This window comes from Oreochromis niloticus, linkage group LG16, assembly GCF_001858045.2.
Source record: "Oreochromis niloticus isolate F11D_XX linkage group LG16, O_niloticus_UMD_NMBU, whole genome shotgun sequence".
NCBI classification, from domain to species: domain Eukaryota; kingdom Metazoa; phylum Chordata; class Actinopteri; order Cichliformes; family Cichlidae; genus Oreochromis; species Oreochromis niloticus.
This window is the reverse complement of record NC_031987.2, coordinates 21,083,062-21,109,096: the sequence shown is the minus strand read 5'-3', so window position 1 is coordinate 21,109,096 and position 26,035 is coordinate 21,083,062. Positions and strand designations below refer to the sequence as shown.

Genomic DNA, 26,035 nt, shown 5'->3' with positions numbered 1-26,035 from the left:
CGTTGAGACATCCATTAAGCAACCCCTCATTCTATTGTGTTGTTTTTAGCTTTTTTTGTGGCCAAACCATCACCTTCAGATGAAAAACCCAAATATAACAGATGCACTGCCACCGTCCAACATTCAACAGTGGCTTTTTTCTCTGCCTTTTTGTGTCATTCTCGCTAAGGCTAAGTAAAAAAGAAATACAACAGACATGCAATCAATCTGTTGTTCTGACCTCAACCTCACTGATATCTTCTGTTATTAAGGTTCTGCAGCTTACAGGCTTCAGCTACTATAAAGTATAAGACAGCCATAGCCCTTCTGTTATGAGGACATCAAATCATGTTTGGGTCAGTGTCAGTCGCTGTAAAACTTGCTAACATCCACAAAAGTAACACAGAAAGACAGCGCAGTGGTGGTTAAGTGTCTCCTTTAGGCATAGTAGATGTTTGCAAAAAAATAAATACCATATTTAATGATTAATATTTCAGGTTTATTTGATTATTTTGGAATAAAAATTATGTGTGGTGGCAGATTTCTTTTCTCGTGTATTAATCACGTTTTAATCATATCACATAGTAATAGTAATATCACTTTCTCACTTTAGTATAGTAAGAGCACTTCTGTCACCAGTTTGCATGCATGTAGAATGTTATCACAAGTCGGCCCCAAGTTTTATTGCACCTTCAAAGTGGACCCATTGTAGACTGGAAGATCTCCAGACATCTTGCTTTAAGGGAGGTGATGGGTGGTCGTAACTTTTCTTAGGGTGGGAGTGGGTTAAGGATGAGCTGGACTGAAGCTATAGGGATACGTGATGTGCTGTGGAATGTTCTTTGGTTGAGGGTGTCTGTGATGGTGTATATAAGACGTGAGGGCGACGGCCAGATTTCAGAGTTTCCATATTGCAATATGTTATTAAACCATTTCAAATTGCTCACTGGGTGTGTTGAAGGTTACTGTTAAAATTTCCATAAGATATATCAACTTAGTTCCTGCCAGTCACTGTTTTGAATGTGAATGTTAACCAAACATATACAGAAAAATAATAGAACCAAATCAGTGGTACAGTGTTTGTACATTTTAGCATTTTAGAGTTTCAACAGTTTGCAGGGTAATTAATCAAATCTGATATTCAGATATTCAAAAGTACATATTGCTCTTAGGTATTAACATTCATTTTCAAATGAATTATTTTTAGTACTTCTTGAATATTAACAGTGCAATGTATTATTGCTGGAATCCAAGAAAACACTTTTAAACTGAAAAAATGTACTTAAGCTGTTAAATATTTCAGTAGACAATGCAAGTGAGGCATAACTTTTTCAAGTATGGAGTTTCATGAAGTGCAGTTGTTGGCTTTTGTTTAATTAAAAAGGATTTCAAAGGTGAACGATAAATTGTGAGTTTTGCTAAACTGAAAATGTGATTTTGTTGTAAGTTATATCAGTTTATTCCCAAGGAAGACATAATTGGAAACTCTTAAGTAACAGAGAATGTTTTCATTTGAGTATCAGACATGTTGGTTTTATTGCAGGAAAAAGTTTAATGTCAAATATAATCAGAATATTAAAGTTCTAATAAACTTTTAAGTTCGGCTAACTTTTATGTGTTTACTGTGATTAGTACGGTGGCCCTGAGAGGCCAAACAGACTGCAACTTAAGAAAACACCAGCAATAAGAAAAATGCTGCAAAAGCACACAAAATACAATGGAAATAGGGGGAAAAAACAGATTTCCAAAAGCACAAGGAAAGTGTTTCTGGGGAGACAATAACCCAACGGACCAGTTGCAGGAACCCAAAATATGCTAAGCTGGGAGACACTTAAAGAAGTGGAGGATCTATCGGTTTTGTGAGGAAAGAGAAGATGAGAGGTAAGTGTGTTAGCCTGACTATTAGCCTAAAATCCTTCATCAGTATTAAATGAATCATGATAAAACACACCTACCATGTTTTGGGTTCCTGCAACTGGTCCGTCGGGTTATTGTCTCCCCAGAAACACTCCCCTTGTGCTTTAGGAAATCTGTTTTTTCCTATTTCTGTTTTCGTTTTTCCTCTTTCCGTTGTCGTTTTTCCTCTTTCCGTTGTCGTTTTTCCTCTTTCCGTTGTGTGCTTTTGCAGCGTTTTTCTTATTGCTGGTGTTTTCTTAAGTTGCAGTCCGTTTACCCTCTCAGGGCCACCGTAGATTAGAGTTACAATTATATCATTAGCTGTGTTACACGCCTTCTTCAATTCCTCACCAGTGGGAGGAGAGAGTCATATCATCAAATTTGCCTTCTTCTCTGCACATTTGCTACAGTCAGCTGACTTAAAATGACAGACAGCAGTATTAAAGCTGAAGTGTATGCCGACCGCAGCCAATCAGTCATAGTCCGAACAGGTAACAAAATCTTTTATGAGCATTCAGCCTTGTAGCGTTTTGGCACTGCAGGGATGGCTGAGAAGTACTCTTTGGGATTATTTTCAACTTCTCTGTCAGCTTTGTGTTTGTACTTAAAAAAAAGATTTTGTGCATGCCCTCATCAACATAGGGATTTGTGTGTGCTTGGCAGCTTAAGGCAATTATATGACAAGTCATCTCAGGCCATGACAAATGTAAGAGTAATGAGAGTAACAACAAGCATAATGAATTTCTTTCTTTATTAAAAAATAAACAATAAGTAATTGCAATCATTTTTCCTTTTTTACTCTCAATAGACTACTTACTCACACTGACACACTGGTATTAACTGGCTCCTAAAGAGGATATTTGTTTGTGTACCGGATCAGACTATGAGGAGAGACTTGTGAGCTGTAAAAGGAAGGAAACAGCTGTGAAGTGGTTCCCTCAAGCAGCATGTCGACGAAAACACTGACATGCTCTAGGTGAGGTCGAGCTTTAGTGTCCCCCAACCCCTCCCTGGCATCTACAAGGATATCTACCACCAGGTTTTTGAGATAATAGTCTCGTTTTAAAAAGAATCTTCCTTTCATTAGTCATGAAAAAAAGCTCTTGCAATTAATAGAGCTACTTTCTGCTGCTCTCTTATTGACAGCGGGTCACCACATGTTTAATTTGGCTGATTTTTACACTGGATGCTCTTCCCGAAAGGGATTTGCGTCTGCTCTTTATATCGGAGCAGGGATCTTTCACTTGTTAAACAAATATGTAAATCCCTACACTCTGGAGACACATACTGTGGCCTACAATTAATAATTCATTAATAGTCATCCCAAACGTGCTGTTTTCTGTCATAAATGTAATTTTTTTTCAGAAAATTCTGTTCACATGTGATTAAAATCAAAGAAAATGCAGTCGTTTTGAGGTAAAACCGTTAGTAAGTTATATGACTTTGTTAGCTACTTCACAATGTGTAGAGAGAAGGAAACACCAATCCACACTTACAAACTGCTTTTGAGCTAAAAAGAAAACAATGATAACAAAAAGCAAAACTCCTTTAACTCTTGATTTAACTCTAAAACTCAGAGTACTCGGAATAAAACTCAGAATAAAACTTTTATTCTCCGGCTTTTAAATCCAAATTAGTTTTGATTATTTTTCTTAGTGTTACTTCTTCTTCAGGTTTTCTCATTTTATGTTTCCTTTATTAAATTCTGTCATCTTGTCCTACATTTTTGTATCATTTGATTATTTTATATATAGAGCTCTTTGGTCAACAGCTGTTGTCTTTAAATGTGCCATAGAAATAAATTTGACTTTGACTATCAAAATGTTTATGTTGTCTTTTGACTCAAGTTGCTTTATCTTCATTCTGGGATGTAGATCGTTGATCTTCATTACAGCCATTGTTTTCTTAAACCTACATTGCCTCATTTACTCCCATGTAATGCACTTGCACACACACACACATGCAGTATATACCTAATCATGATATACAGCACATACAGCTTGCAACAAAAACAACAGTAACATCATTATTCTTACAAGGTTCTTACTCAGTGGTGTAAGCCAGTGATTTGTAGGGTCGCTTAAAAGCTTTAAGAAGTCAGGTTAAGTGAATGTCAGGCCCTTGAACAATAAACAGACTACACCCTGTGTATTGTCCTTTCTTCCTATCAGCTGTTTACTTGAGTGTGTGCAGATCACCGGACTTTTAAAAGTAAAACATTCTTCCTGCTCTTTGTTGTCACCCACCTTCCCACTCGTGCAGCATAAGTACAAGACAGGAGGCAGAACACCAAAATAGCTATACTTCATAAGTCTTTAGGAATACTGTAAGTTCTTGTAATGTGGCCATAATGCTGCTTTGGAAAAAATAATAAAATGTATTATTTCAACATTTCTGTTATCTTTATACTTTCTGTACAAAAAGACAGCATGACTGTCTATGTCTTTATTTTTTCTCTATCTGTATATGATCGTTTGTCTAGCCCTGTTTTTAATTTTACCCGTGTTTGAAACTAGCCTGAGGCCAAGAAAAACTGGTGATCTGTTATGATGTGCGACTCTCTGGCAGTTATATATATTGAATCGGCCCTTATGCTGTCTCATCTGAAGGATGAATAACAGGGAGATGATAATGGCAACGATAGATATATATATGTAGAAAGAGAGAAATGAACAGTCAGAGTCAGGTATTATGGTTGCTGACACTTCATCTTCAAGCGCACACTATGTGACACTGACTGTAATGTTCTTTTAACAAAACAGCTCCTTGGGAGAACAGGATGTATTGGATGAGGTAAGAGTGCTTGATTTTATATATACGTACAAACATATTAACATCCTGCACACACGTCATATAAGTATAGGAACAATGTATGCTGTGAAAGAGCATACAGGTTGCTTGTGAATACGATTTCTTACAACAACATATTAAGAAATGTTTGACAAAGAAGCATAAGACCCACATCAGAGGCTTTATTAGGTACAACTTGTACCAGGTTGGACCTAATTTTGCCTTCACAACTACCCAATTTATTTATGGCATTATAGATTTTAACAAGGTGCTGGAAACATTCCTGAGATGTTGGTTCATGGTGACATGATTACATCACACAGTTGCTGCAGATTTGTTGGCTGCACCTTCATGATATGAATCCTCTGTTACACCTCATCCCAGAGGGGCTCTATTGGATTGGGATCTGATGACTGTGGAGGCCATTTGAGTACAATGAACTCACTGTCATGTTCAAGAAACCTGTTTGAGATAACTTGAACTTTGTGACATGGTGCATTAACCTGCTGGAAGCAGCCATCAGAAGACTTTAGTCATAAAGGGATGACCACGGTCAGCAACAATACTCAGGCAGACTGTGGGGTTTAAAGGATCAGTTGGTATTAAGGGACCCAAGTGTGCTAAGAAAATAGCATTACCCTACCAGCCTAAACCACCGATAGAAGTCAGGATGGATCCATGCTTTCATATTGTTTATACAAATGTCTGACCCCGCTATCTGAACGCTGCAGCAGAAATGATTAGAACAGGCAATGTTTTTCAATCATCTATTGCCCCCTTTTGCTGAATCCATGTGAACTGTAGCCTCAGTTTCCTGTTCTTAGCTGACAGGAGTGAGACATGTGTTTTTCTGCTATAGCCCACCTGCTTCAAAGTTTGATGTGTTCTGCATTCTTTGGTTGCAACAAGTGGTTATTTGATTTAATGGTGCCTTCCTGACAGCTCACAGCAGTCAGTAAGTTCTCGTCTGACCTCTGGGTTCAACATTGCATTTTCACTGAATATCTTCTTTGTTTCAGTTCATCTCTGCATAGAAATGGTTTTGTGGGAAACTCCCAGTAGATCAGACATACTCGGAGACATCTGGAACCAACAACCATGCCATATTTAATTTTTTAAATATTTTTTAATTTTCATAATTTTCTCTATGCTCCCCGTGTTAAAATGTGTTTACAAAATTGTGCGTGCTCGTATGCATGCATGTGTCTGTGTAGAGATGACTGGATGGGTGGGGTGGGGTGGGGGGGTACTGGGAGTGTAATGTTTGACTAACAGTATGGTTGCTCTTTGCATTCATATCGGCAAATTTTATGTGGCAAAGATTTTGTATCTACCGACTTCTGTCAGCTTTCCAGCATCTTCTCTCTTGACACCAGTAAGATAAGCAGTGAGCTGTTACCATGCTGGTTCAAGTTTTATAAATGCAACAACCGCGAGAAGCCCAGGGGAGAATAAAGTCAAAGCATGCTGCTGACTTTAAAACATAGCGTGAAGGAAAATGAAAATTCACCGCCTCAACATATCCTGCTGACATATCTGGTGTTACAATACACAGAAGGTAAATGAACAGATGCAAACCAGCACACAAGCGCCGACAGAAGGAAAACACCGCAGTCAGAGGATATGGAAACAGAGATAAGTTAAAATAATACATATTTCTGTATTCATGATAAGAGTTTAAATATCATTTGTGAGGTCAGATGAAAATCTGTAAAAGTATAATAAAAAAAAATGCAACTGAAATGAAAAATAATTTTACTAGCATGAGAACAACTCAGTGTATATAATTTAATCCATTCAACTACTGCTTGACTGTGTAATGACAAAAGTTTGAATATCAAAAGCATAAAGTAAACGCATAAAAGCACTAGATCATCTAAAAAGGCACAACAAGAATGAAAATGAGACCTACACTATATAAGGTTTCGGTAGTAGCTACTGAGTGTGTACTGAAGTCTGATCATTTCTTTTTTCCTAAACACAACTATAATAGCAAGAGAGTGCAGTGACATTTATAGGCTTTGTGTTTCCATTGTGATAAACAGGAAATGAATCATATACAATGTATAATGCTTATTTAACAATGTGACGTGGATTTGTAAGGTAATGCATTCTCATAGCACAAGCAGTTTGCACTTTAATTTGAGTTTATTAACCACACTATAAAAGACTAAAGTGGGTGAGTTAAGTTCCAGCAAATGTGTCAGAATTAACTTTCCTTACCAAACTTTGGCAAAGACAGGAGCCTGCTGACCCCAAAAAGCAATCAACGCTGAGCAAGCCAAATGTAGGAAAAACGTTTCACCTCCTAACATGAAAGCACGAGATTGCCCTAAATCTGTCAGACAGAAATAAATAGAAATGGCTACAGTTCCAGAGTTCATATCCTCTGATAAATGCGATGAGGGTCAGTGCATCCAGGTTGTGACACTACCACCTCCTGGTGGATGAACTACACAGTAAAAGTTCAAAAAATAAAATAAGATACAAATAAAAGCACGGACTTATACCCCATTAAATAAATCAGTATGATATACATTGTGTGACAAACTGTAATATACAAACTCATTTTTTCACTCTTCCTTGAGCTCAAACCAGCCAGATGTTAAGAAACGCTGGAAAGCTCATGTTTTAGTTTAATAAGAGAGGGGATGGAGGGCTCATGAACAATGTGGTACAATAATACTCAAATCTGACTGCAATCCCCGTTCCCTCTGGAGGCAGAGGAAGAGAAGGTCAGAGTGCAGAGCTGGACCAACTGGCCAGTGTAATTGCAGATACGGGGCGGGCAGTGTCTGTCGATAAGCAGACTTAAAAAGAAACGCGATGGGCTGTACAGACATGAAACCTGCAGGTCTGAGGTCAGAACCAGTGTCGCCGTTACATAATTTGTTTACCGAAAGACATCCATATGATCAAACTGTCAAATGTACTTCTCTTTGTGCAGGGAACATACTTTGGGTCACAATTCTTTGGAAAAAAAAAAAAAGAAGAATCCGGATCCATCCAAAGAGCGCTTGTTTGATTATCTGTCAGGCTCAGCTATCATTATATGTACAGATTATTATTATTATTCATTATTATTGTGAAAGCTGCTACTTGGAATAATGACAAAAACTAACCATTGTGCAAACAACCCAAGTTAATGAATACCAATGGCTTCAATAAAGCGAAGTAATTTAAAGAGGGAGTCTCGTGGTCTACTGAAAACACTATTAATCCATCCAATCCCCATCAGTCCCGATGACTCTTACGCAGACAAACACAACGGAACGGACTAATATCTAATTACATTTGACGATGTGAAATGTAGCATATTTGCCACAGCTTTGACTTCAGTGTTTCAGTGACTTATTATAGTAAATTTTGCAAAAACAGCAGATATTTCGCCGCACTGATTTCATTTCCATAAATATAAAACGGTGCATGAGTTGCCCCCCCCCCCAATGTGATATCCCGAAATCAACAGTATGGGCTCCAAATCATAATTTCTTTTTTCTTTATGCTTTTTTTCATATGGTGTCCTCTCTCTGACAAATACTGCAATATCCCAAACTTTGAGCTGTTAAGAAAAGCAGAACTTACCAAAGCAAGAGTTGATGAAGCCGTACCAGCTGCAGCCGCTGCGCCCCAGCAGCCACTTTCCACGGATGCTGGAGGCGAAGCTGAGAGTGGTGCCGAACAAACACACCAGCATGTCGCTCACGCTGATGTTCAGCAGCAGCATGTTCACCGGTGTCCGCAGCTTTTTGAATTTGCAAAACAGCAGCAACACAATGAAGTTGTTCAGGAAGCCGAAAGTCATGATGAAGCCCAGCACCACGGACAGCACCACAAAGCCCGCCGGGGAGAGCTTCGCCGAGCCCGCCGGCGCGTCCAGCAACTCTCGGTCATCGCTCAGGTTGAAGCTGTAATTCAGACCAGCCTGGCCAGAAAACATGCCGCCGTCCATTCAGTCCATCAGTTTCTCTTCACTCTGGAGCTTGCTTCACTCGGCAGCGCTGGTCACATCGCGCAACTGGAAAGTTTGCGCGTGTAGCTTCCATCTTACTCCATCCTCATGTGCAAAAAACGCGCATTCCTCTTCTGATCCTGAGAGCGATCGCCTGGCTGCTGACTCTTAGAGAACTGGCAGGAATGTTAAAAAATGCATTGCAACCAGAAAGTGCCACCTTAACGTTATCTTAACGCAACGCGTCCTCCGCTTTCATCGCATCTCTCCGCGAACCAGCTTGACAGGACGCGCTATGTAATTTGGGCAATCTAACAAAATTCATCCCAGTTATCAAATTTGCTTTCCACAGCAGTTTATTTTATTGCGTGGGAGACGCCTGTCGTCTTCAAGTTATCACTTTTAGACTGGCTGTAATCCGCGCTCGTAGTGGACACTCGTGTCACCAGTGGTGTTATGTGATTTGGGCTCGGCGCCAGCGTCTTTTAAAGGCAGGGCGACTCTTACATCACAGGGTAGTGGGATGCTTGGGTCCGTGGGGGGGAATTGGGTGCCTTTATATGTGTGTTTCTTTGTAAATATATCTTTCTGAGGACCTGTTTAAGTTTAAATAGGGTGTGAGAAAATGTTTGGAAATTTAGCAAAGCTGCTGCTTTTCTGCTGTGGGGCTTAATGTTGACATTAGGTCTGGGGGTAGTGTAAGGCTTTCTGTTATATATCTGTCTGTGATGGTCACGCTGAGGGTAAGGGTCTTGGGCAGGGATGTCAAACTCATTTTACATCGTGTGACACATACAGCCCACTTTGATCTTGAGTGGCCCTGGCTTGTGGAAGACCCCTTGCTGCACATTTTACCTCTGAGATATCTCAATATTAGAAGTGCAATTTCAATATTACATCTCAGTTTTCCTACATGATAAAGATGTTGCTGTAGTAAATGAGCGACAGCTGTCAGTGTGATTCTTTGGGTTTAAATGATAAGAAATGTGTAAACTTACAGAAAAAGATCTGGTAGCTCATTGACTTTAGATTAGACTGTAGTTATAAAGTGGAATATTTGTGTTAATTCACAGAAAATTCCCCTTTTTATTCATTAAGTTTTTAATTTATTTTTACCCTGGACATTTTGTAAACAGAAAAACACATTTATATAGTAGATAGTGGGGAAAACAGGAACCATTCTGTCATTTAATTGTTTATCTTTGACTTTATTACTATAGTATGAATGACTGTGGGGGAAGTGTTTATCAGTAGGACAAGGGGCCTTGTGTTTGACACCCCTGATCTAGGGAATTCTTTATTTTATTTTATCTATTTTCTTTTATTTTACAATTTAATGTCATCTTTGGATGGACAGCAACTAAGATGTTGCCCTTCATAATTAGGGCAGCAGGCTATTTAAGGCTAAAATATGTCCTATATTTTAGGGTTCCCAGCCAAAGAGCCTGAGACCACTGCCAAATGAAGTGCTGTAAATGTTTGAGTTTGATTTTATGAGGGGCATTTGATGGTTGTGTTGACAAAGAAAAGAAAAAATGCAGCAAAATTTCAGTTTGGTTCTCACAGGTTGTCTCACAGAATGAAATGCACAGAGTCAGGCGGCAGTTTGTGTGTGATGAACATCTGTATTTTAGAACTTGAATACATTTATTTAAAGGGGGCAGAGCATATTAATGAACATATATCAATTGTAAATATCACAGATTTAGCCAGAAGGCTACTTTTCATCTGAAGTCCCTGACAGGTCAGACAAAAACGATAAATAAGCAATTTAGCACACCATCAGACAATGTACAACGATGTAGTCCAAAGAACAAATACACAAAATTACAACACAAAGTAATACAATAAAAAACGACAACATTACACATTAATAATAATATTCCTGCAAGCCTATGTACAGTGTTTAATCCCAGGATGATGTGTTGATGATCAATGCTAACGGGAGAGCTAGAAACTAAATGCTGTAACTCCTTTTCTACAGAATCCTTGTAGATTTGCTGATTTGGACCCAGAATAAGGTTTTAAAAAGCTGTTCCCCCCATAAGTTAGACTTGCATCATCATCTTTGCTCATGTGGAACTCTCCCATAACTCTCAATTCAGATATATTAATTCGTAGTGCCATGGCTGTCTGAAGTACTGGTATAATTTATAAGACAAGAACAAAAAATGGGGAAAAAAACATCAAAGGTAGAAAAAGTTGCATTTTTGCTTTTTTCTTTTGCTTCTTTTACACTCAAAAAGGCCAAAAGGAAAACTTTATTTTTCATTCAATGTTTTCCCAAAAAGAGTTTCAAGTGGGTTGGTAAGGCTTAGCTCAAACGTCCACCTACAGGCACATTCGGCCATTTTTTCAGCCAAATGTTTAGATCTTTTTGATCCTTTAATTCAGTCGTGTCTCGAAACTTTGATGCTGCGTTCTATGCCACAATGCAAGTAGGCACAGAGTCTGAAGAATGAAGTATGTATAACTGTAAAAAATGTCTAGAATCTCATTGCAATCAAAATCTGTGTATGTCAAACTAATGTGAATATGTGTACACTGTTATAAGTCTGTCCGCTGTTACATTTTTCAATTTTAGAAAAAGAGCTAAAAAAACCCAGCCCTTAATTAAATTCCTGGGGAAAAAAATGTAATGAATCAGTTTTATGCTTAAATAAATAAAGCAAAAACTACATGACCTTGTCTACATTGTGCTCTCAATTTTATATTTGAGAGCTAAGTTAAATGTATTATTTCACTTTGTTACATAACATAAAGATTTTGGCACAGTTTTGTAAAGAAAAGTTGTAGAAAAGTTTTTCCAACAATTTGAAATAACTTTATATTCACATTTTTGTTTCAGGACCTTTACAATAAAGTTAGGAAAACAGCCTCTTGATGAAAACAGGTTACAGTGACCGCCTATTGGTGTTTGGTATGTGCCTTTTTATTTTTGCACAAAGCTCAATGCCACACATTTATTTTAGCCAACTAGTTTTCAGGAGTTGTTAGGAAACAAACTTTACCAATAGAGCCGCACATTACAAGACAGATGTGTCAAAACATTTTCTTTTACAATACAATAAAAAATATTTAATGAATAACCAGCATTTCTTTACCTTTGTCAAAAGGATGGTGTTTGATAATAGCACTTTGTGAGGACACCAGAAGAATTAGTATAAAACTGGTTCTTTTACATTGCTGTTATAATCGTGTACTACAAAAAATCAATTTTTAAAATCCTTTCAAATAATTGTGCCTTAATAGCCTCTGATTTTCCAATTTAATTTAGTTCATCTGCCTTTGATTTATACTATACTGCATTTTGTTACCAACATTTTTTGATCTTGACCTAAACAGTCAGCTGGATGCGTTTCATCACCCACTTCCATGCTAACATAATTCTGCTTTCTGCAAGCTCAGTGACTTAAAGAGGACGGCTGCTTGCCAAAAGACAATGATCAATGACTTGTTCAATTCAGGATCTGAGCAAACAGATAAGCTGAGTGCCCATATTCTACCCAGTATTCAAGCACGATCAGGATATAATCTGTTTTGATCGCAGTGGGACTGCCATCAGTCTATATTTATTAAAGCTTCCTCCTCCAGCAGCCCTACATCCAGCTTTCATAAGTGGATCTAGATTGCCTACAAGTTAATATATAGTTAAATCAGCCATCAAGATCAAAGATCTGATCCTCAGTACGTCTTAAAGTACAACCTCGGGTGAATGACATGTCCTATCATTTATTTGACAAAACTTAAGCCAAAATGCAGGAGCATGTAAAAAATTAAGCTATTACCTTTGCTGTTTCTATTAAGAGGTTAAGTAGCAGCAAGATGTTGCCAACAAAATGCACTTGATATACCTGTATGAAAGCAGATGTTTTGACAGTTTGCAGGTCTGGAGAATTCAGGTGTGTGTGAACACGATGCCGAGGAAGAAACACATCAGCAGTATGTTGCCATAACCCAGCCAAAGTCCAGAATTCAATTTGACTGAAATGCTGTGCTGGGAGAGCTGTGGATAAATGAAAGCCTACAAACCACAAAGAACTGAAGGAACACCGCAAAGAAGAGTGAGACAAAATTCATCATGTGAGAGACCGATGAAGCCACACAGAAAAAGCTACTGAATCATGGGGAGCATTTTGGCTTAATTTTCATTAAATAAGTAATGACAGTGTCATATGTCCTGTTTTGTTGTTCATAATGAGACATTTCATCTGAAACAGCAAATATCAGCTTCGTTGTGGTGGCAATGGAAATCAATATAATAACTGTTGGGATATGAAGATATATCACAGACTAGACAATTTATGCCATTATTGCCACTTTAATTACCTGCAGCTTCTTTCTGGAAAAAACATGTGACCTGTAATTTTGATTGTGTGCTACACAGCCTTGTGCTTACATTCTCACTAAAATTAAGACAATATTTCCAGTTGTTTTAAGAACCTGAATATATATTTCAAGAGAGTGAATTGATAAAGTGACTCTCTCATCACTAGCTCTGTTTACCCTCTTGTTACAAGGTTTCCTGTGTTGATCATGAGTTATGTCTGAAGAACGCATGTAAATGTCACAGTAGATTGTAGGGCTATGCAGTGTTTGTGTCGAACAAATGATAATAATAATAATAATAATAATAATAAACTTTATTTATAAAGCACACTAAAAAACCAAGGGTATACCGAGGTGCTTGACAAAATAAGATAGGAAAAAGAAGATGTGAGAGGGAAAAGAGAAAGAGAAAGGACCCGGAATGTATTAAATATAAAACTATGACAACCATAATTCATAAAAGTACTTATGATAGATAAAAATGTATCAACACACTCCAAATATTAGCTAAATGGAAAAGTAAGATTAAATAAATAAGTCTTTAACTGTGATTTAAACAATGGAATAGATGAAACATGTTGGATGAAACAGGAAAAGCCAAAAAATGAAATCTTTATTTTTTTATTCTAATTTCTAATAATGTTCATAATGTACAAATCATGTACTACATGCAGCAGGCAAGCTATAACCATACATTTATTATTTAAAAAAATGAAATATAAAAATAAATCACACAAACAAACTAAGGGAAATTGCTAAAGGTATTTAAAACCCAACCTTTGCCTGTTACTAGGTTATTTATGAGCCATTTGAATGGTCAATCCCCATGACAAATAAAAGATAATCATCTGGGAGGCTCGGCGTGATCAAATGAAAACCACATGTCGATACTGGATTGTATAACCAGTTACAAGAAAAAAAAATCAATTTGGTAACCTCTTCCCTGTGTGTCTTTCAGTCAGAGGTTCAGACGGAAGAAGTATTTCTGATGAGCTCTGTTTAGGTTTACCCACAGTGAATGTTCAGAGGGTGGTTGCAGACAAAATAATAACCTAAAAGATCAATTACAGATACGAAAGCAACAGCAAGCTTAGCCTTTTAATGACTAGATGACCAACTCACTCACTGGTCTGATTAGAGGTACACAAATCAGGCATAACACTATGACCACTGACAGGTGAAGTAAATAACACTGATTATCTCTTTATTATGGCATCTGTTGGTGGGTGGGATAGATTACAGAGCAGGTGAACATTTTATCCTCAAAGTTGGCGTGTTAGAACCAAAACAAAAGAGCAAGCATACGGATTTGAATGAGTCTGACGTGGGCCAAACTGTGATGGCTAGACAAGACTGCAGCAACTGCAGCACAAGAGCTGCACTAACTCACAAGAGCTGCACTAACTGCAGCACAAGAGCTGCAGTTTTGGAAATGCTCTTGCCTCAACAGGTCAGAGTTGTTCTGGCAACAAAAGGGTTAATAACACATTATTAGGCAAGTGGTCATAATGTTATGAATGATCAACAATAAGTCTTTGTATCAAGGTTGACTAAGGAGCTTGGAAAGAAAAGCGTCTGGACTTCTTGAGTTGCTTGAAGACGTTTCACCTCTCATCCGAGAAGCTTCTTCAGTTCTAAGGATCAGTGGTGGAGAGTCCCAGATTTAAACCTAGTGGGAGTTTCCCCCCCAAAGGGGGACAAAGGACCCCCTGATGATCCTCTACCTAATCACATGAGCCAAGGTGTAAAAGCGGGTGTGGGTCCTAATCAGCCAGGGTTTCGGGTGAGCTCATTGTGAAACCTGGCCCCACCCTATCATGTGATTTCCTGAGGTCAGATGGCCCAGGATGTGAGTGGGCGTTAAGGCGTCTGGGAAGGGATCTCAAAACTGGATTATAGATGGCAGACAGTTGGTGTCGTAAACCACCGCCTCTGTTCAAAGATGGTCGCTCACAGTGGACGTAAATGGCTTCTTTCACTCCTCTTTCAAACCATCTGTCCTCTCTGTCCAAAATGTGAACGTTGGCATCCTCGAAAGAGTGACCTTTATCCTTAAGATGCAGATGAACTGCTGAGTCTTGTCCCGTAACTCAAGAAGTCCAGACGCTTTTCTTTCCAAGCTCCTTAGTCTACGATGACCTGGATGACTGAGAACCTTCACAGACATATTGTATCAAGGTTATTTGAACTAACTACCACAAAACACAAGTATTTTTTTAAATTGTATATATATATATATATATATATATATATATATATATATTAAAAAATGTCTTTTTCATTAGGATTTGTAGCCATCCATCACTCATCATCAATTTAAATCCAACTGTTTGATGCAAGGTGGTCATTTGATCTGTTTATTTATTTATTAGCGTTCCATATGAAGGTTTGTAGTAGATCTCCAGTACAACAGTATATTAATTAGGACTATATCACTCTATATATCTTTTTTTTTTAAAATCCTACAGTCTAGGTATACAGTCTAGTACAAGTACAAGTAAGTGGAAAATGGGCTACAGTGGTTTAAATGGGAAACTCAACAAGGTTCACTTCACACTGGAAAGTAGTGCAATGAATGAGCCATTGTGTGTTATGGAAATACATGATTTTGGAACTTGAAAGTTACCCCTTCTTAAAGAATGGAAATTAAAAAAAAAAAAAAAACAATAAAAAATTATTACTACAAATAACAACAATTTGGGTAACATATGCCTAAAATTAAAATATATATATATACAAACTCGCAACATCTCACGAACGTCACACAGGCTGCAAGAAAAATCAGGCTGCTTAATCGAGCACCGACCGGTCGCTCATCTGTTATTCTTTGGCCCGGGCGAGAGGAGCAAACTTCGACATTTCCGTGCTGTTAAAATTAGCGACTTATTTATTCTCCCGGTGCTTATTCGAATATGAACATTAGCCACGACTTATTTCTGCTGTTGTTTCAGTGGCAGTTATGTTTAGTTTAGCAGCTTACAGGCGTAGCTTAATGTGAAGCTAACGGCTAACCGTCCGTAGTGTTACCAATGCGTTACAGTAGTTTGTAGCTGTGTGATAGTCACATCCGCGTGCGAAAGAAGTAGCCATGTACTGTAGTTAATATGACCGCCTTCTCGGTGTGGGTGTAAATGGGGTCAGCGGATAAGTTTAGGCGTAGTTGTGAACGTTGACACTCCACAGTTTAGATTGCCACCTTTACACCGTGTGCTACCTGTGCGTGCGCTGCTAGCCACGTAAACTGCTCCCGCTCGGTGTTGACGTAGCAGGAGCATCTGTCCCTTGCCTGCCCCGTCAGGCTACACTTTCTGTGAATTTGTGGTGCCATCGCCAGCCTGTCCGCCCAGTAAAACTGAGACACGCAGAAGACCGGACACCGAGGACATGAACCGCTGTAAAACAAAATGCTATAGCTGGACCTGAACGTGTGGTTCGCTTGTTTCCTGGTCCTGCTGCATTGAGCGGATGATGAAGCGGATCATCTGGATGATATCAAGCTTAAACAGAAGAATCATGAAGCTGCTTTTTGCCCTCGCTTTGATCGCCTATATTGCCTGTAAGCGCATGATGTTTTTTTTAAAAAAAATCTTTGATTCTTGTCCCCAAGTAATCATCTCTACTGTTTATTTTCCCTCATGAAAAACTGCACTCGTGTGATAACAACCAAATGTTGGGTGGCCAAGCCCCCCAGTCCTCCAGAGTGCACCTTTAAAAGGGTAGACGATCTACAAGTCGCCCCTCTGGATGTTTTTGATTTCATATAATTGTTTCTAATGCCTTTGGGAATTTTAAAGGATATTTTAGGAATTAATCTGATTAATTGACAAAGTGCTCAATGTGACACTGCTCTGTTGATTTGCATTGCATTCATGATGATGCCATTATTATGTGTTCTCTTTCTCTCTTCTAGCTGTTTGGGGAACATACACCAACATGAGGTATAGTAATTCATTTGTCTTCTGCTTGAAATCATATGTAATCATATCACATAATCATATAAAAGAGTTTTCACAGAACTGTGCATTCCTGTGGGAGAACTAAGTACACACCCCATGATTCAGTAGCTTGTAAAACCAGCTTTAACAGCAATATTTGAAGTAATGGCTTTCTGTGTGACTTTATCAGTCTCACATCAATGTGAAGGAATTGTGGTCCCACTCTTCTTTGCTTCAGTTCATTCACGGCTGGGGGCATTTGTTTATGCAAAGCTCTCTTAAGGTTGCAATAAAGCATTTCACTCAGGTTTAGGTCTGGACTTTGACTGGGCCGTTGGAACACAACACCCCCTGCCCCACCCTAATGTCCAAGTTATTCTGCTGTCGATTTGCTGCTGTGATTGGGATCATTGACCAACTGCTTGACCCAGTTTCAGCAAGGCTTTATCTATCAGACAGATGGTCTCATATTTGACTTTAAAATACTTTGGCGTACAGAGGAGTTCATGGTTGACTCAGTAACTGCAAGGTGCTCAGGTCCTGTGCAAACCCTAATCATCACCCCTCCACCAACATGCCTGATTGTTGGTTTTAAATGTTTGTGCTGATATGCTGTGTTTGGTTTTCTCCAAATGTGGGCTGTGTATTATGTGCAAACATCTCCACTTTCTTCTTGTTTGTCCAAAGGATGTTGGATTTTTTTTTTAATGTCTCTGAGTATTAAATGATCTGACCTCGGGGTGAATTTGCTGGTATGTTCACTCCCAGGAAGATCATAGCATTGTGTTAATACACACCTGACTCCTCCAGATCAGTGTACGGCTTCTACTTACTCTCTTAATTCCTAGAAGTAAAGGTGTACTTTGTTTTGCAGAGGACTGCGCAGAGTCCTGTGGATTTTCTTTTCAATATGACTGTATGATTGATGATAGTCTAATAGTTTAAAAATATGTGTTTTATTTCCTTTGTTTTACTTCTGATTCTGACACAAACTGCTCTGCCTGCTTGTAATGCTTGTAGGTCCAAAACTTTGGGGGAAAATATTGATACATTTATTTCTGTGTTGTAGAATAATAGGTAAAATATTAGAACTGTAAAATAACACAATTCTAAAGGGGGAAAAAAGAAATGCCCCTGATTTTTGTCTTCATAACAGGTTTGGAAGCTCTTGGTTTCTCAGCCATTTGGCAGCTTTTGTAGATACTTGTCTTACAAGTTTTTCCACCAGTTTTGCAAGATCTAAAACATTCTGAACTGCTTTTCCTTTACTCTATTACCAGGGTCAATAAAAGTTAAATAATCTCAAATGCATTTAGGTTAGGTGACTGAGAAGGCAAAGACACTTTGTGCAGCATTCCACATTAATTGTTGGCCAAAGAGTTTGTTGATATATGCAGGACCTAAAGTTCTCAGTTACTGCTGCCCAACTTGTCTAACATGTAAACCTGGTTTGAGGCTGGGAAAAGACACAAACTCAGCCTTTAGGGGATCACAAGCTGGTTTACTCATAGTGCTGGTCCTAAGCCTACATAATGGGAATGGCAGCTGATTAACCCATGACCAATTTGCCTGTGTGCTATGTGTGAAACTAGTATTGTACTTAATGCGTCACTGCTATACTGGCCAGGACAACTCTGTGTCTGTCTCATAATGGTAATGCAGTAGTTGGTAGTCTGAGAGGGTAACAGTCAGCATGTTTCCTTTATTTGTGCATTTATGTAATTTCAGAGAGAAACTATACTGAGATACTGAACTGTTGTTCAGTCCTCATTAGCTCCAACATGACCTGCTCAGCTCTGTCAGCATTATTTAAAGTGCTCAAAGAACCTGAGACAGAGACATAGTAGCATTATTGCCTTTAAAATTGTTTTGGATGTGTCACTACAGTGTCACAAACATGTAAAACATGTAAGATGAGTTGGAACATTCTGCATTTCATTTTTAGTTAGATTATATTTGTACAAAAGTACAATAACTTTAAGCATTTACGTTGAGATTTGAGGTAGAGTGAATAATAGTATCTGTAACCTGTTGCTTTTGCAGCAGGTGTAGAGCCATTAAAAGGTCAGTGTTTTTTATACATATACAAAATGAAATTTCCATTAATGAAAAGATAAACAAATAATTGTGTGTACTGTTAATTATAGTTATTAGAGCAAAAAACATTAGCCAAGTAAAATTGAAATTTGTTGTTCTCCCATATTCACACAGCCATAGGAGCCTTATATTCTGTATTAATAAAGTAGAACTGCTTTATTAATTGAAACCTTTGTTTACACCATAGCTTATTACTGACTGTGAAAAAGTGCACAACAGTCACTGCAGTGATTGGTATTTTGTTTATTAATGTCATCATTGCAGTGTTTTAGACTAAATTAACAGCTGTTTGAGAGCAGTGGGGTTTTTCTACTGCATACACGGTTTAGCAAACAGCAAATGAATGAGCACTGAAAAGTATGATAGACATTCGTAAAAGTTATGCTTGGTCTTAGTTAATTGCCAGACTTGGGCGATACAGTGGTTAGCACTGTCGCCTTACAGGAAAAATCTCCTTGTTGGCTGAGGCCTTTCTGTGGAGTTTGCATGCTCTCCTTGTGGGTGCTCCAACTTCCACCCACAGTCCAGAGACATTAGTGATTCTGGTTGTAGTTGTGGATGCAATGAATATAAAGTATTCAAGTCCACAGAATGAAGTACTCAATGAATGTGTATAAAAACACACACACACTTTCAGTTTGAGTAACTAATGTGGGGAAAAGGTCAATACTAATACTTTTCTTCCATTTGGATCAAATTAAAATGAGGAGAATTCACCTTTAGACACAATTAGATTTTTGTCCTTGTCTCAGCCGATGTCAGCAGTGCTCCCTCAGTTATGGGAAGTTGTATAGCTAGCCCTCTTTTGCAGTGTTTTAGAAAATTAATGGGTGAATGTAAACTGAGTCAGAGTAAACCAGCATGTAACCACTCGATGGGACTGATGTGTAAACACATGCTGCACAGCTGTGTGGAAATTAACCTTCAGGGATAGAAGACTGCTGTCAGTAGCACTGTTAGCCTCACTCGGCAAAGTAATCTGATTATCTGTACAATGTTTTGCATGGTTTGCCACACAAGAATTCAACATTTTAAATGTGATTTGGCTATTGACAGATGTGATTGATTTCAACTGGACTCTATGAAGGGCTTGAAGCATAAAATGCAGAAAATCTGCAAAACATCAAGACATTACTTTATGTAGATGCGTTTAATAAACTCCTAAACATAAATACCAGCTTTTTTCTGTTTCAAATTGTGAACATGCCGAGGAACCTTTTGTATTAGTAGTTGTGGCCAAATTGTTGTACTTCAAATGGGTGAAAAAAAATAGCCGATGTAAGTCTCCAACAATGCACTTAACACTAATCAGAATTCATAGCATTCCCCGAGTGCTGGCACAATGTTTACTCATCTCTATAATGTCTCATTTTTTGTCCGAAGTAGGGTGTCTCATGAAGACGACCATTCTGCTCCTCGGTGTTGTGCTGTTTTATCTGTTTAATTAACCAGTCCTGACAAGTGTCTGTGGAGCTTGGTCTACAATGTGTCATTACTCCATAATGACAGATGCTTATTGTTGCACAACAATAGGAATTTATGGTTATGAACTTACAGCCTTGTATGATATGGAATAAAAGGAGTAATATAAAAAAGGCAAACTACTCCTGTTCTGGTGTTCTGAGAAGACTTAGCTGTCAGGAGTAGATTGAATTGTAATGAGACACCTGCATTGTGGTAGCGATGGTGAAAAAGCAGCTAGTAGTAAGATGTGTTAATCCTGTTCAAAGATGATGGGTATGCTGGCTGACTTTAAAGTCAGCTATGCTCGCTTCCAGCTCTGTATTTTATTCCTGGATTGTGCTTTAGGTGCTTTGCATGATTTTGCTGTTCAGAAAAAAAATATTTATGCTCCTGTTAAAAGACATCTGAGGGAAATGGGCTGAAATGCAAACAGAAGTGGAAACCTTTCTCCTTAGAAAGTATAGAAGTGCATAAAATAGTGACTGTGTTGCCTGTCTCCAATAGTTGCTTTTAACTGCTTTTACACACATACTTTTTTTTAGCTGTTGTAAAACAGCTTAAACGACTTAGTGGGATTACAGAGAGCAGCTTTATAGCAGACTATAGTCATAAGCCGTTTGATCTGATTATCCATACAAGACAAACATTTCATTGATATAATGTTATTTACATCTAGAGGTTCTGACTCTTCAGCAGTGTAATTTACAGATGGGACTCCCCCCTCCGAGAGCTTTAGCCTAGCCCAAAATCCAGCTTCACATTTGGCTGTGTTGTTGAGTCATCTGTGATGTTGTGAGAACAAACATTTTGCCTTTTGGCTCTTATTGTGGTGTCAACCAAAACAGAAAATACTTGCATGAAACTTCCCTTCAGTTGACATCAGCATAGAGCTGGGCGATATAAGATTTTTTCATATCACGATATGTTTTTTTCATTTCAGGCGATAACGATATATATCACGATATAAGCCAAATAACTATATTTGTAAGATTTAAATGTGCCGTTGCTCACAAGTAAAATGTGAAATAATTAGCAGCTTGTTTTAATTAAAATATTTATTTCCCATAATAAGTTCAACAGGGTAGATGTACTTAAGGAACATGAGACTTCAGTTTCAGATAAAGGCAAATATTGTAAACTACACAAAAGGCAGCCGCTAAAGCGTTTAAGTTTCAAAATAGAACAAACAAAACAGACCACTAAATTGTCAATTCCACTTAGAAACAAAATTTTAATTCTAAAAATAAATCTTAGGTCGTTTTACAGAAGAACAGACAAAATTGACTAACTTTTGTCAATATCAAATAAACTGAGAACTAAAAGGAAATTCTCAGGCTACGTCCACACGTACACGGGTATTTTTGAAAACGGAGATTTTCCGTTTTCGTTTTAAAAAATAATCCCGTCCACACGTAAACGCAGAAATGAAGGAAAACGCTGCTAGGAACATGCCAAAGCAACAGGTGGCGATATATTCCTAACCGTGTAGAAATGTTGGCCAATCAGAAGTCTAGAAGCCTCGGTAGGAAATAGTAAACAAAGATGGGGCATAGAAACAGAACCGAGTCGTATGTGTGGAGGGACAGTAACTGTGTGTGTATATGTAAGCATTTAAACACTGCAGAGAGTACAATTAACAGTAACAGTATTGTAGAAATTCATTTCACCGAAACAATAACGTGGCGCACAGTGTGACGTCAAAAAAGGCGCACACCTTTGACGCTGCGTTTTCTCCGTTTTTCTTGTCCACACGTAAATGCAAAAACGGAGTTTTCGAAAATATCCACCCTGGCAGGCGTTTTTAGAAATCTCCGTTTTCAGTGACTGAAAACGCCGTTTAAGTGTGGACGAAAGGTGCAAACGCATAGAAAAATCTGCGTTTTCAAAAATACCCGGGTACGTGTGGACGTAGCATCAATCTCTCCTTGTTGTATAGCTTAGCTTTTCAAACAGTTTTAACAGTTACTTTAGTCTGACAAAAGCCGAATGACGAATTAGCGCTTTCAGTCAGAGATTGAGCATGCACCGCTTTATTCTATTTCCAGACTTGCTTTCGGCACAATTTACAGTGCGCGCTACTCTGTTTTTTGTCAGACTTGAAATAGCCGAAATACCTTCACACTACGGAACTTCTGTGGCCCTTCCGTTTGACAATCTCTCCAGCATTGGAACCATCATCTGTTTTTTCTTCGGTAACCTTCGCTCACGCTCTCGGTTGATTTCTCTCTAGTCGGCAAACTCATTTCCTTCATTACCTGGGCGGCCCGGCTGCAAAAACAAATACACATGTGCGCCTTGGCGCTTGTGCTGTACGTAACAAGTCATGTGACGTGACGCTGCGGCTGTGATTGGTTCGGCTCTGCGCTACTTAATTTGGATTGGCTGTTCTTTTTTTTTTTTTTTAAGAGGACAAGAGAGATGAGGTCTATCGCAATAGTTTAATTTTTCTATCGAGAAAAAGTTATTTCGCAATACATATCGTTATCGTTTTATCGCCCAGCTCTACATCAGCACAACCCAAAAGTTAAAAAAAATGTTTGAAACTGAGCTTTTAGAGCAGTCTGAAGCCTGAGCTTTTGGCTCACTGGAATTATTTATGCATCGATTTGCAATATTTGAAATCAATATTTGAATGTTTGTTGTGTCTGTCTGTAAATGTGAAGGGTAAAACATGCCATGTCAGTACTAGAGATGCAAATAAATTCAAATTAAGTTTAGAATATAATTAATAAACAACATTAAGCTACTTAGGTGCCTGTAATGAAATAAAGCCATACAAAATATTTACTGTGAGTTGGGTAAAGCATGCAAGACATGCCTTTCAACATCTCTGTGTTATATTAATCAGTTGCATTTAGCAGGATTTTTCCTTTCCTTTTAATCATTATTATAATTGATTACCTTCTTGAGCTAACCCAAAACACTCGTCCCTGTTCTGCTTCACTGTCAATCTACAGTAAGCAGAAAAAATGAATGTAGAGGGTTGAATGAACAGACAGGTGATGGTGGTGGACTATGTGTTGCTACCTATAGGTCACAGCATGCTTAAACTTGTGGTTATATCCTTGTCCTTGATTAAGTCCTTTGGCCTTTTCTTTGTATCTCTTTCTCTTCATAGATCAATACAAGAAATCGGAGAAATGAAGATCAAGCAACAAATTGAAGACGTGAGTTTGAAACAAAAAAACATTTCTCACCACACTGATCTGTTTTATATTCACAGGTCCAAGGAGCTCTGCTCTGTGTTATCAGCTACTGTTTCACTTTCTCACAGACTCATAGACATATTTGACATTTATATTAATGATTTACTAGAATATGCCCTCACAAAGGCATACAATCCCCACTTTTAATGCTTTCCTTATTAATCTGACCTAGATTTGTGTTTTTGTTGACTCACGAAAAACATACCACCACCCCAAAGCTGGTCACCATTTTGTTCAATAATCTTCAGACTCTGCTTTTAATATGGTTGGAGTCACTTTTCTGATTATTTGTTTATATACTTTTCATTGACCAGTGACTTTTAAATCTATTGTAGTTTTTTCTGTTACCCAAACTGTAAGTTTAAAAAAATTCTATTTAGTTTGGAAGACCTATAACATAATTAGTTTCTTTTCAATGTAGTCTTTAGATTTGTTTTGTTTGTTTTTTGTTTAAAGGACACTTTTTTCTTGACTCACTGAATACCATGAATTTAAGAGTATAGTGGATAGTTTGTTTGTTTGTTTGTTTGTTTTTTAACCTCAAGGATTACATTTCTTTGTTTTAAGCTTATTAATACTCTGCTAAAAACTGAACAACTGTTGACTGAATAATATATTGACGCATACTTTCCAGCCTTTTTGTACTGCTTGCTGTCAAATTATTGTCAGAAAGTTGCTATTGGAAACCAGCTGTTCCCAGTTCAGAGATTGTATTGTTTATGTTTCTTGCTCTAGTGTTTTCTCTGACCTGGTTTTATATTAGACCAAGTGATAAAGTTATATAAATGAGAGTGCCTTCTGTCAGCAAGGATCATCAAAGTTTTCAATATAACTCTATAAAAAGTGTGATAATGATCTCGTCAAGCAGCACTGAGAGCACTTGCAGAGAGCTGCAGTTGAAATATTCAGCGTTATCTTTCGAGGACAGTTTTTCTATAAGGCTGTAAGGGTCACCCAAGCAATGTAAATGATGGGGAGCAGAGCATGTAACTGCAGTCTTTGTTGAATGTAATTTAGTACATTGGTAAAGAGCAAATAGCAGTAAATTTTCATGCACACCTTTATCTGCCCTCTTGTGACTTGGGTGAAACTATCGTTAGACGTAAACCTGGATGTGAGATATAATTCAAATCTTTTAAGGCATTAAACATCAAAACACACAAAGAGCAAATTCTGTGACAAGACTGTTGCTGATAGTATCAAAAGCTTTGGACAGATCTACAAATAGTGCACAGCAGGGCTGCTTCTTATTGAGTGAATTAACAGTGTCGTCATCAGTAACAGCTGCAGCAGTTACTGCGCAATAAGCTCTGTAGCCGAGGGAAATTATTATTCTCAGGCGAGCGGCAAATTGTGAGCTGACTCCTAATTCTAGGATTTTGAACAGGCAGCACAGGTGGATAGTTAAGTGTGACCAACTGCAGGGGATTTTTCCTGAAGTGAAAATGGATTTAAATATTTGTACAAGTAGTGACGAATAGGATCGTAGATGCGTGGAGTCAGGTCTGCAGACCAAAAAAACAAACAAACAAAAAAACCACTCACCAGCTAATTTTTGCTGTTTACATTTGTCTAAGCCTCATCATTCTGTGACAAGTCTGAAAAAAATGTTAACAAAGACTAGAAGCAGAAAGTTTTTTTCATTGTGTTGTTGGTTTTGACTTTGGTCTTAAATATACAGCACTAACTTATAACCCCCCGTCAAAATAATAATTAAACACTTGCCATGTCACCTTAGTAGTTATTGAGTGCAGTGTGTTTCTTTACTATTTCAGTCTAAAAAAGACAGATAGATGCTCTTTGTTTCTTGTAAAAGTAATGAAACATTTCCTCTGAGTTTTGCCTCTTAGAAAAAAGTTTTGTTTTTTTTGTTTGTTTTGTTTTTTTTGTTACATTTACGTTAAGGTTTAATGTGAGTATTCACTTTTGTGACACAGTTTAGTAGACAATAGTTACTTAGATCAGGACAAGAGGTAGCATAATTGTTGTTTGGTTGATAGACTGCAAATCTGCTGTAACACATCTGTTAATGAACATTTGTCGATTTACATTAATCTATCCATTATCCTCCCTTTATACATAGTGAGGTCATGATGGCAGTAGGATAAGCCATGTATTTGAGTCCTCCTCCCCAGCAAAACTTTCCAGTTGTTTCAGATGATGAGATATATAACCTTCCGAGCAGGTCTACTCTCCAGGAGGCATCCTAACCAGATACTCAAACTACCTCAAGTGGGCTTTTGACATGAAGGTGAAGCAGTTCTGCTCAAAGCTCCTTCCAAATTTCTGAGCACCTCAGCCTGCCTCTATAGCTGAGCCGGGGCCCCTGCAGACAAATCTCAGTTCATCTGCTTGTATTCGTAACCTTTTGGTCATTACACAGATGT

General features: G+C 38.0%; 2 protein-coding genes across 2 annotated transcripts in view; one reads left to right on the top strand and one right to left on the bottom strand.

Moving 5' to 3' along the window:
- The window catches only part of tmtops2b (teleost multiple tissue opsin 2b), a 34,338-nt gene extending 25,206 nt beyond the window's left edge, over nucleotides 1-9,132 (bottom strand). The window contains exon 1 of the mRNA XM_005457818.4: nucleotides 8,251-9,132. Coding sequence (XP_005457875.1) covers nucleotides 8,251-8,617 — 367 coding nt within the window. The 5' untranslated portion in view covers nucleotides 8,618-9,132. The remainder of the gene's footprint in view (nucleotides 1-8,250) is intronic.
- Nucleotides 9,133-15,721: 6,589 nt separating this feature from the next.
- Nucleotides 15,722-26,035, top strand: part of uxs1 (UDP-glucuronate decarboxylase 1) — a 40,889-nt gene continuing 30,575 nt past the window's right edge. The window contains exons 1-3 of the mRNA XM_003452950.5: nucleotides 15,722-16,502; nucleotides 16,857-16,884; nucleotides 23,561-23,609. Of these exons, the coding sequence (XP_003452998.2) occupies nucleotides 16,412-16,502; nucleotides 16,857-16,884; nucleotides 23,561-23,609 (168 nt within the window). The 5' untranslated portion in view covers nucleotides 15,722-16,411. The remainder of the gene's footprint in view (nucleotides 16,503-16,856; nucleotides 16,885-23,560; nucleotides 23,610-26,035) is intronic.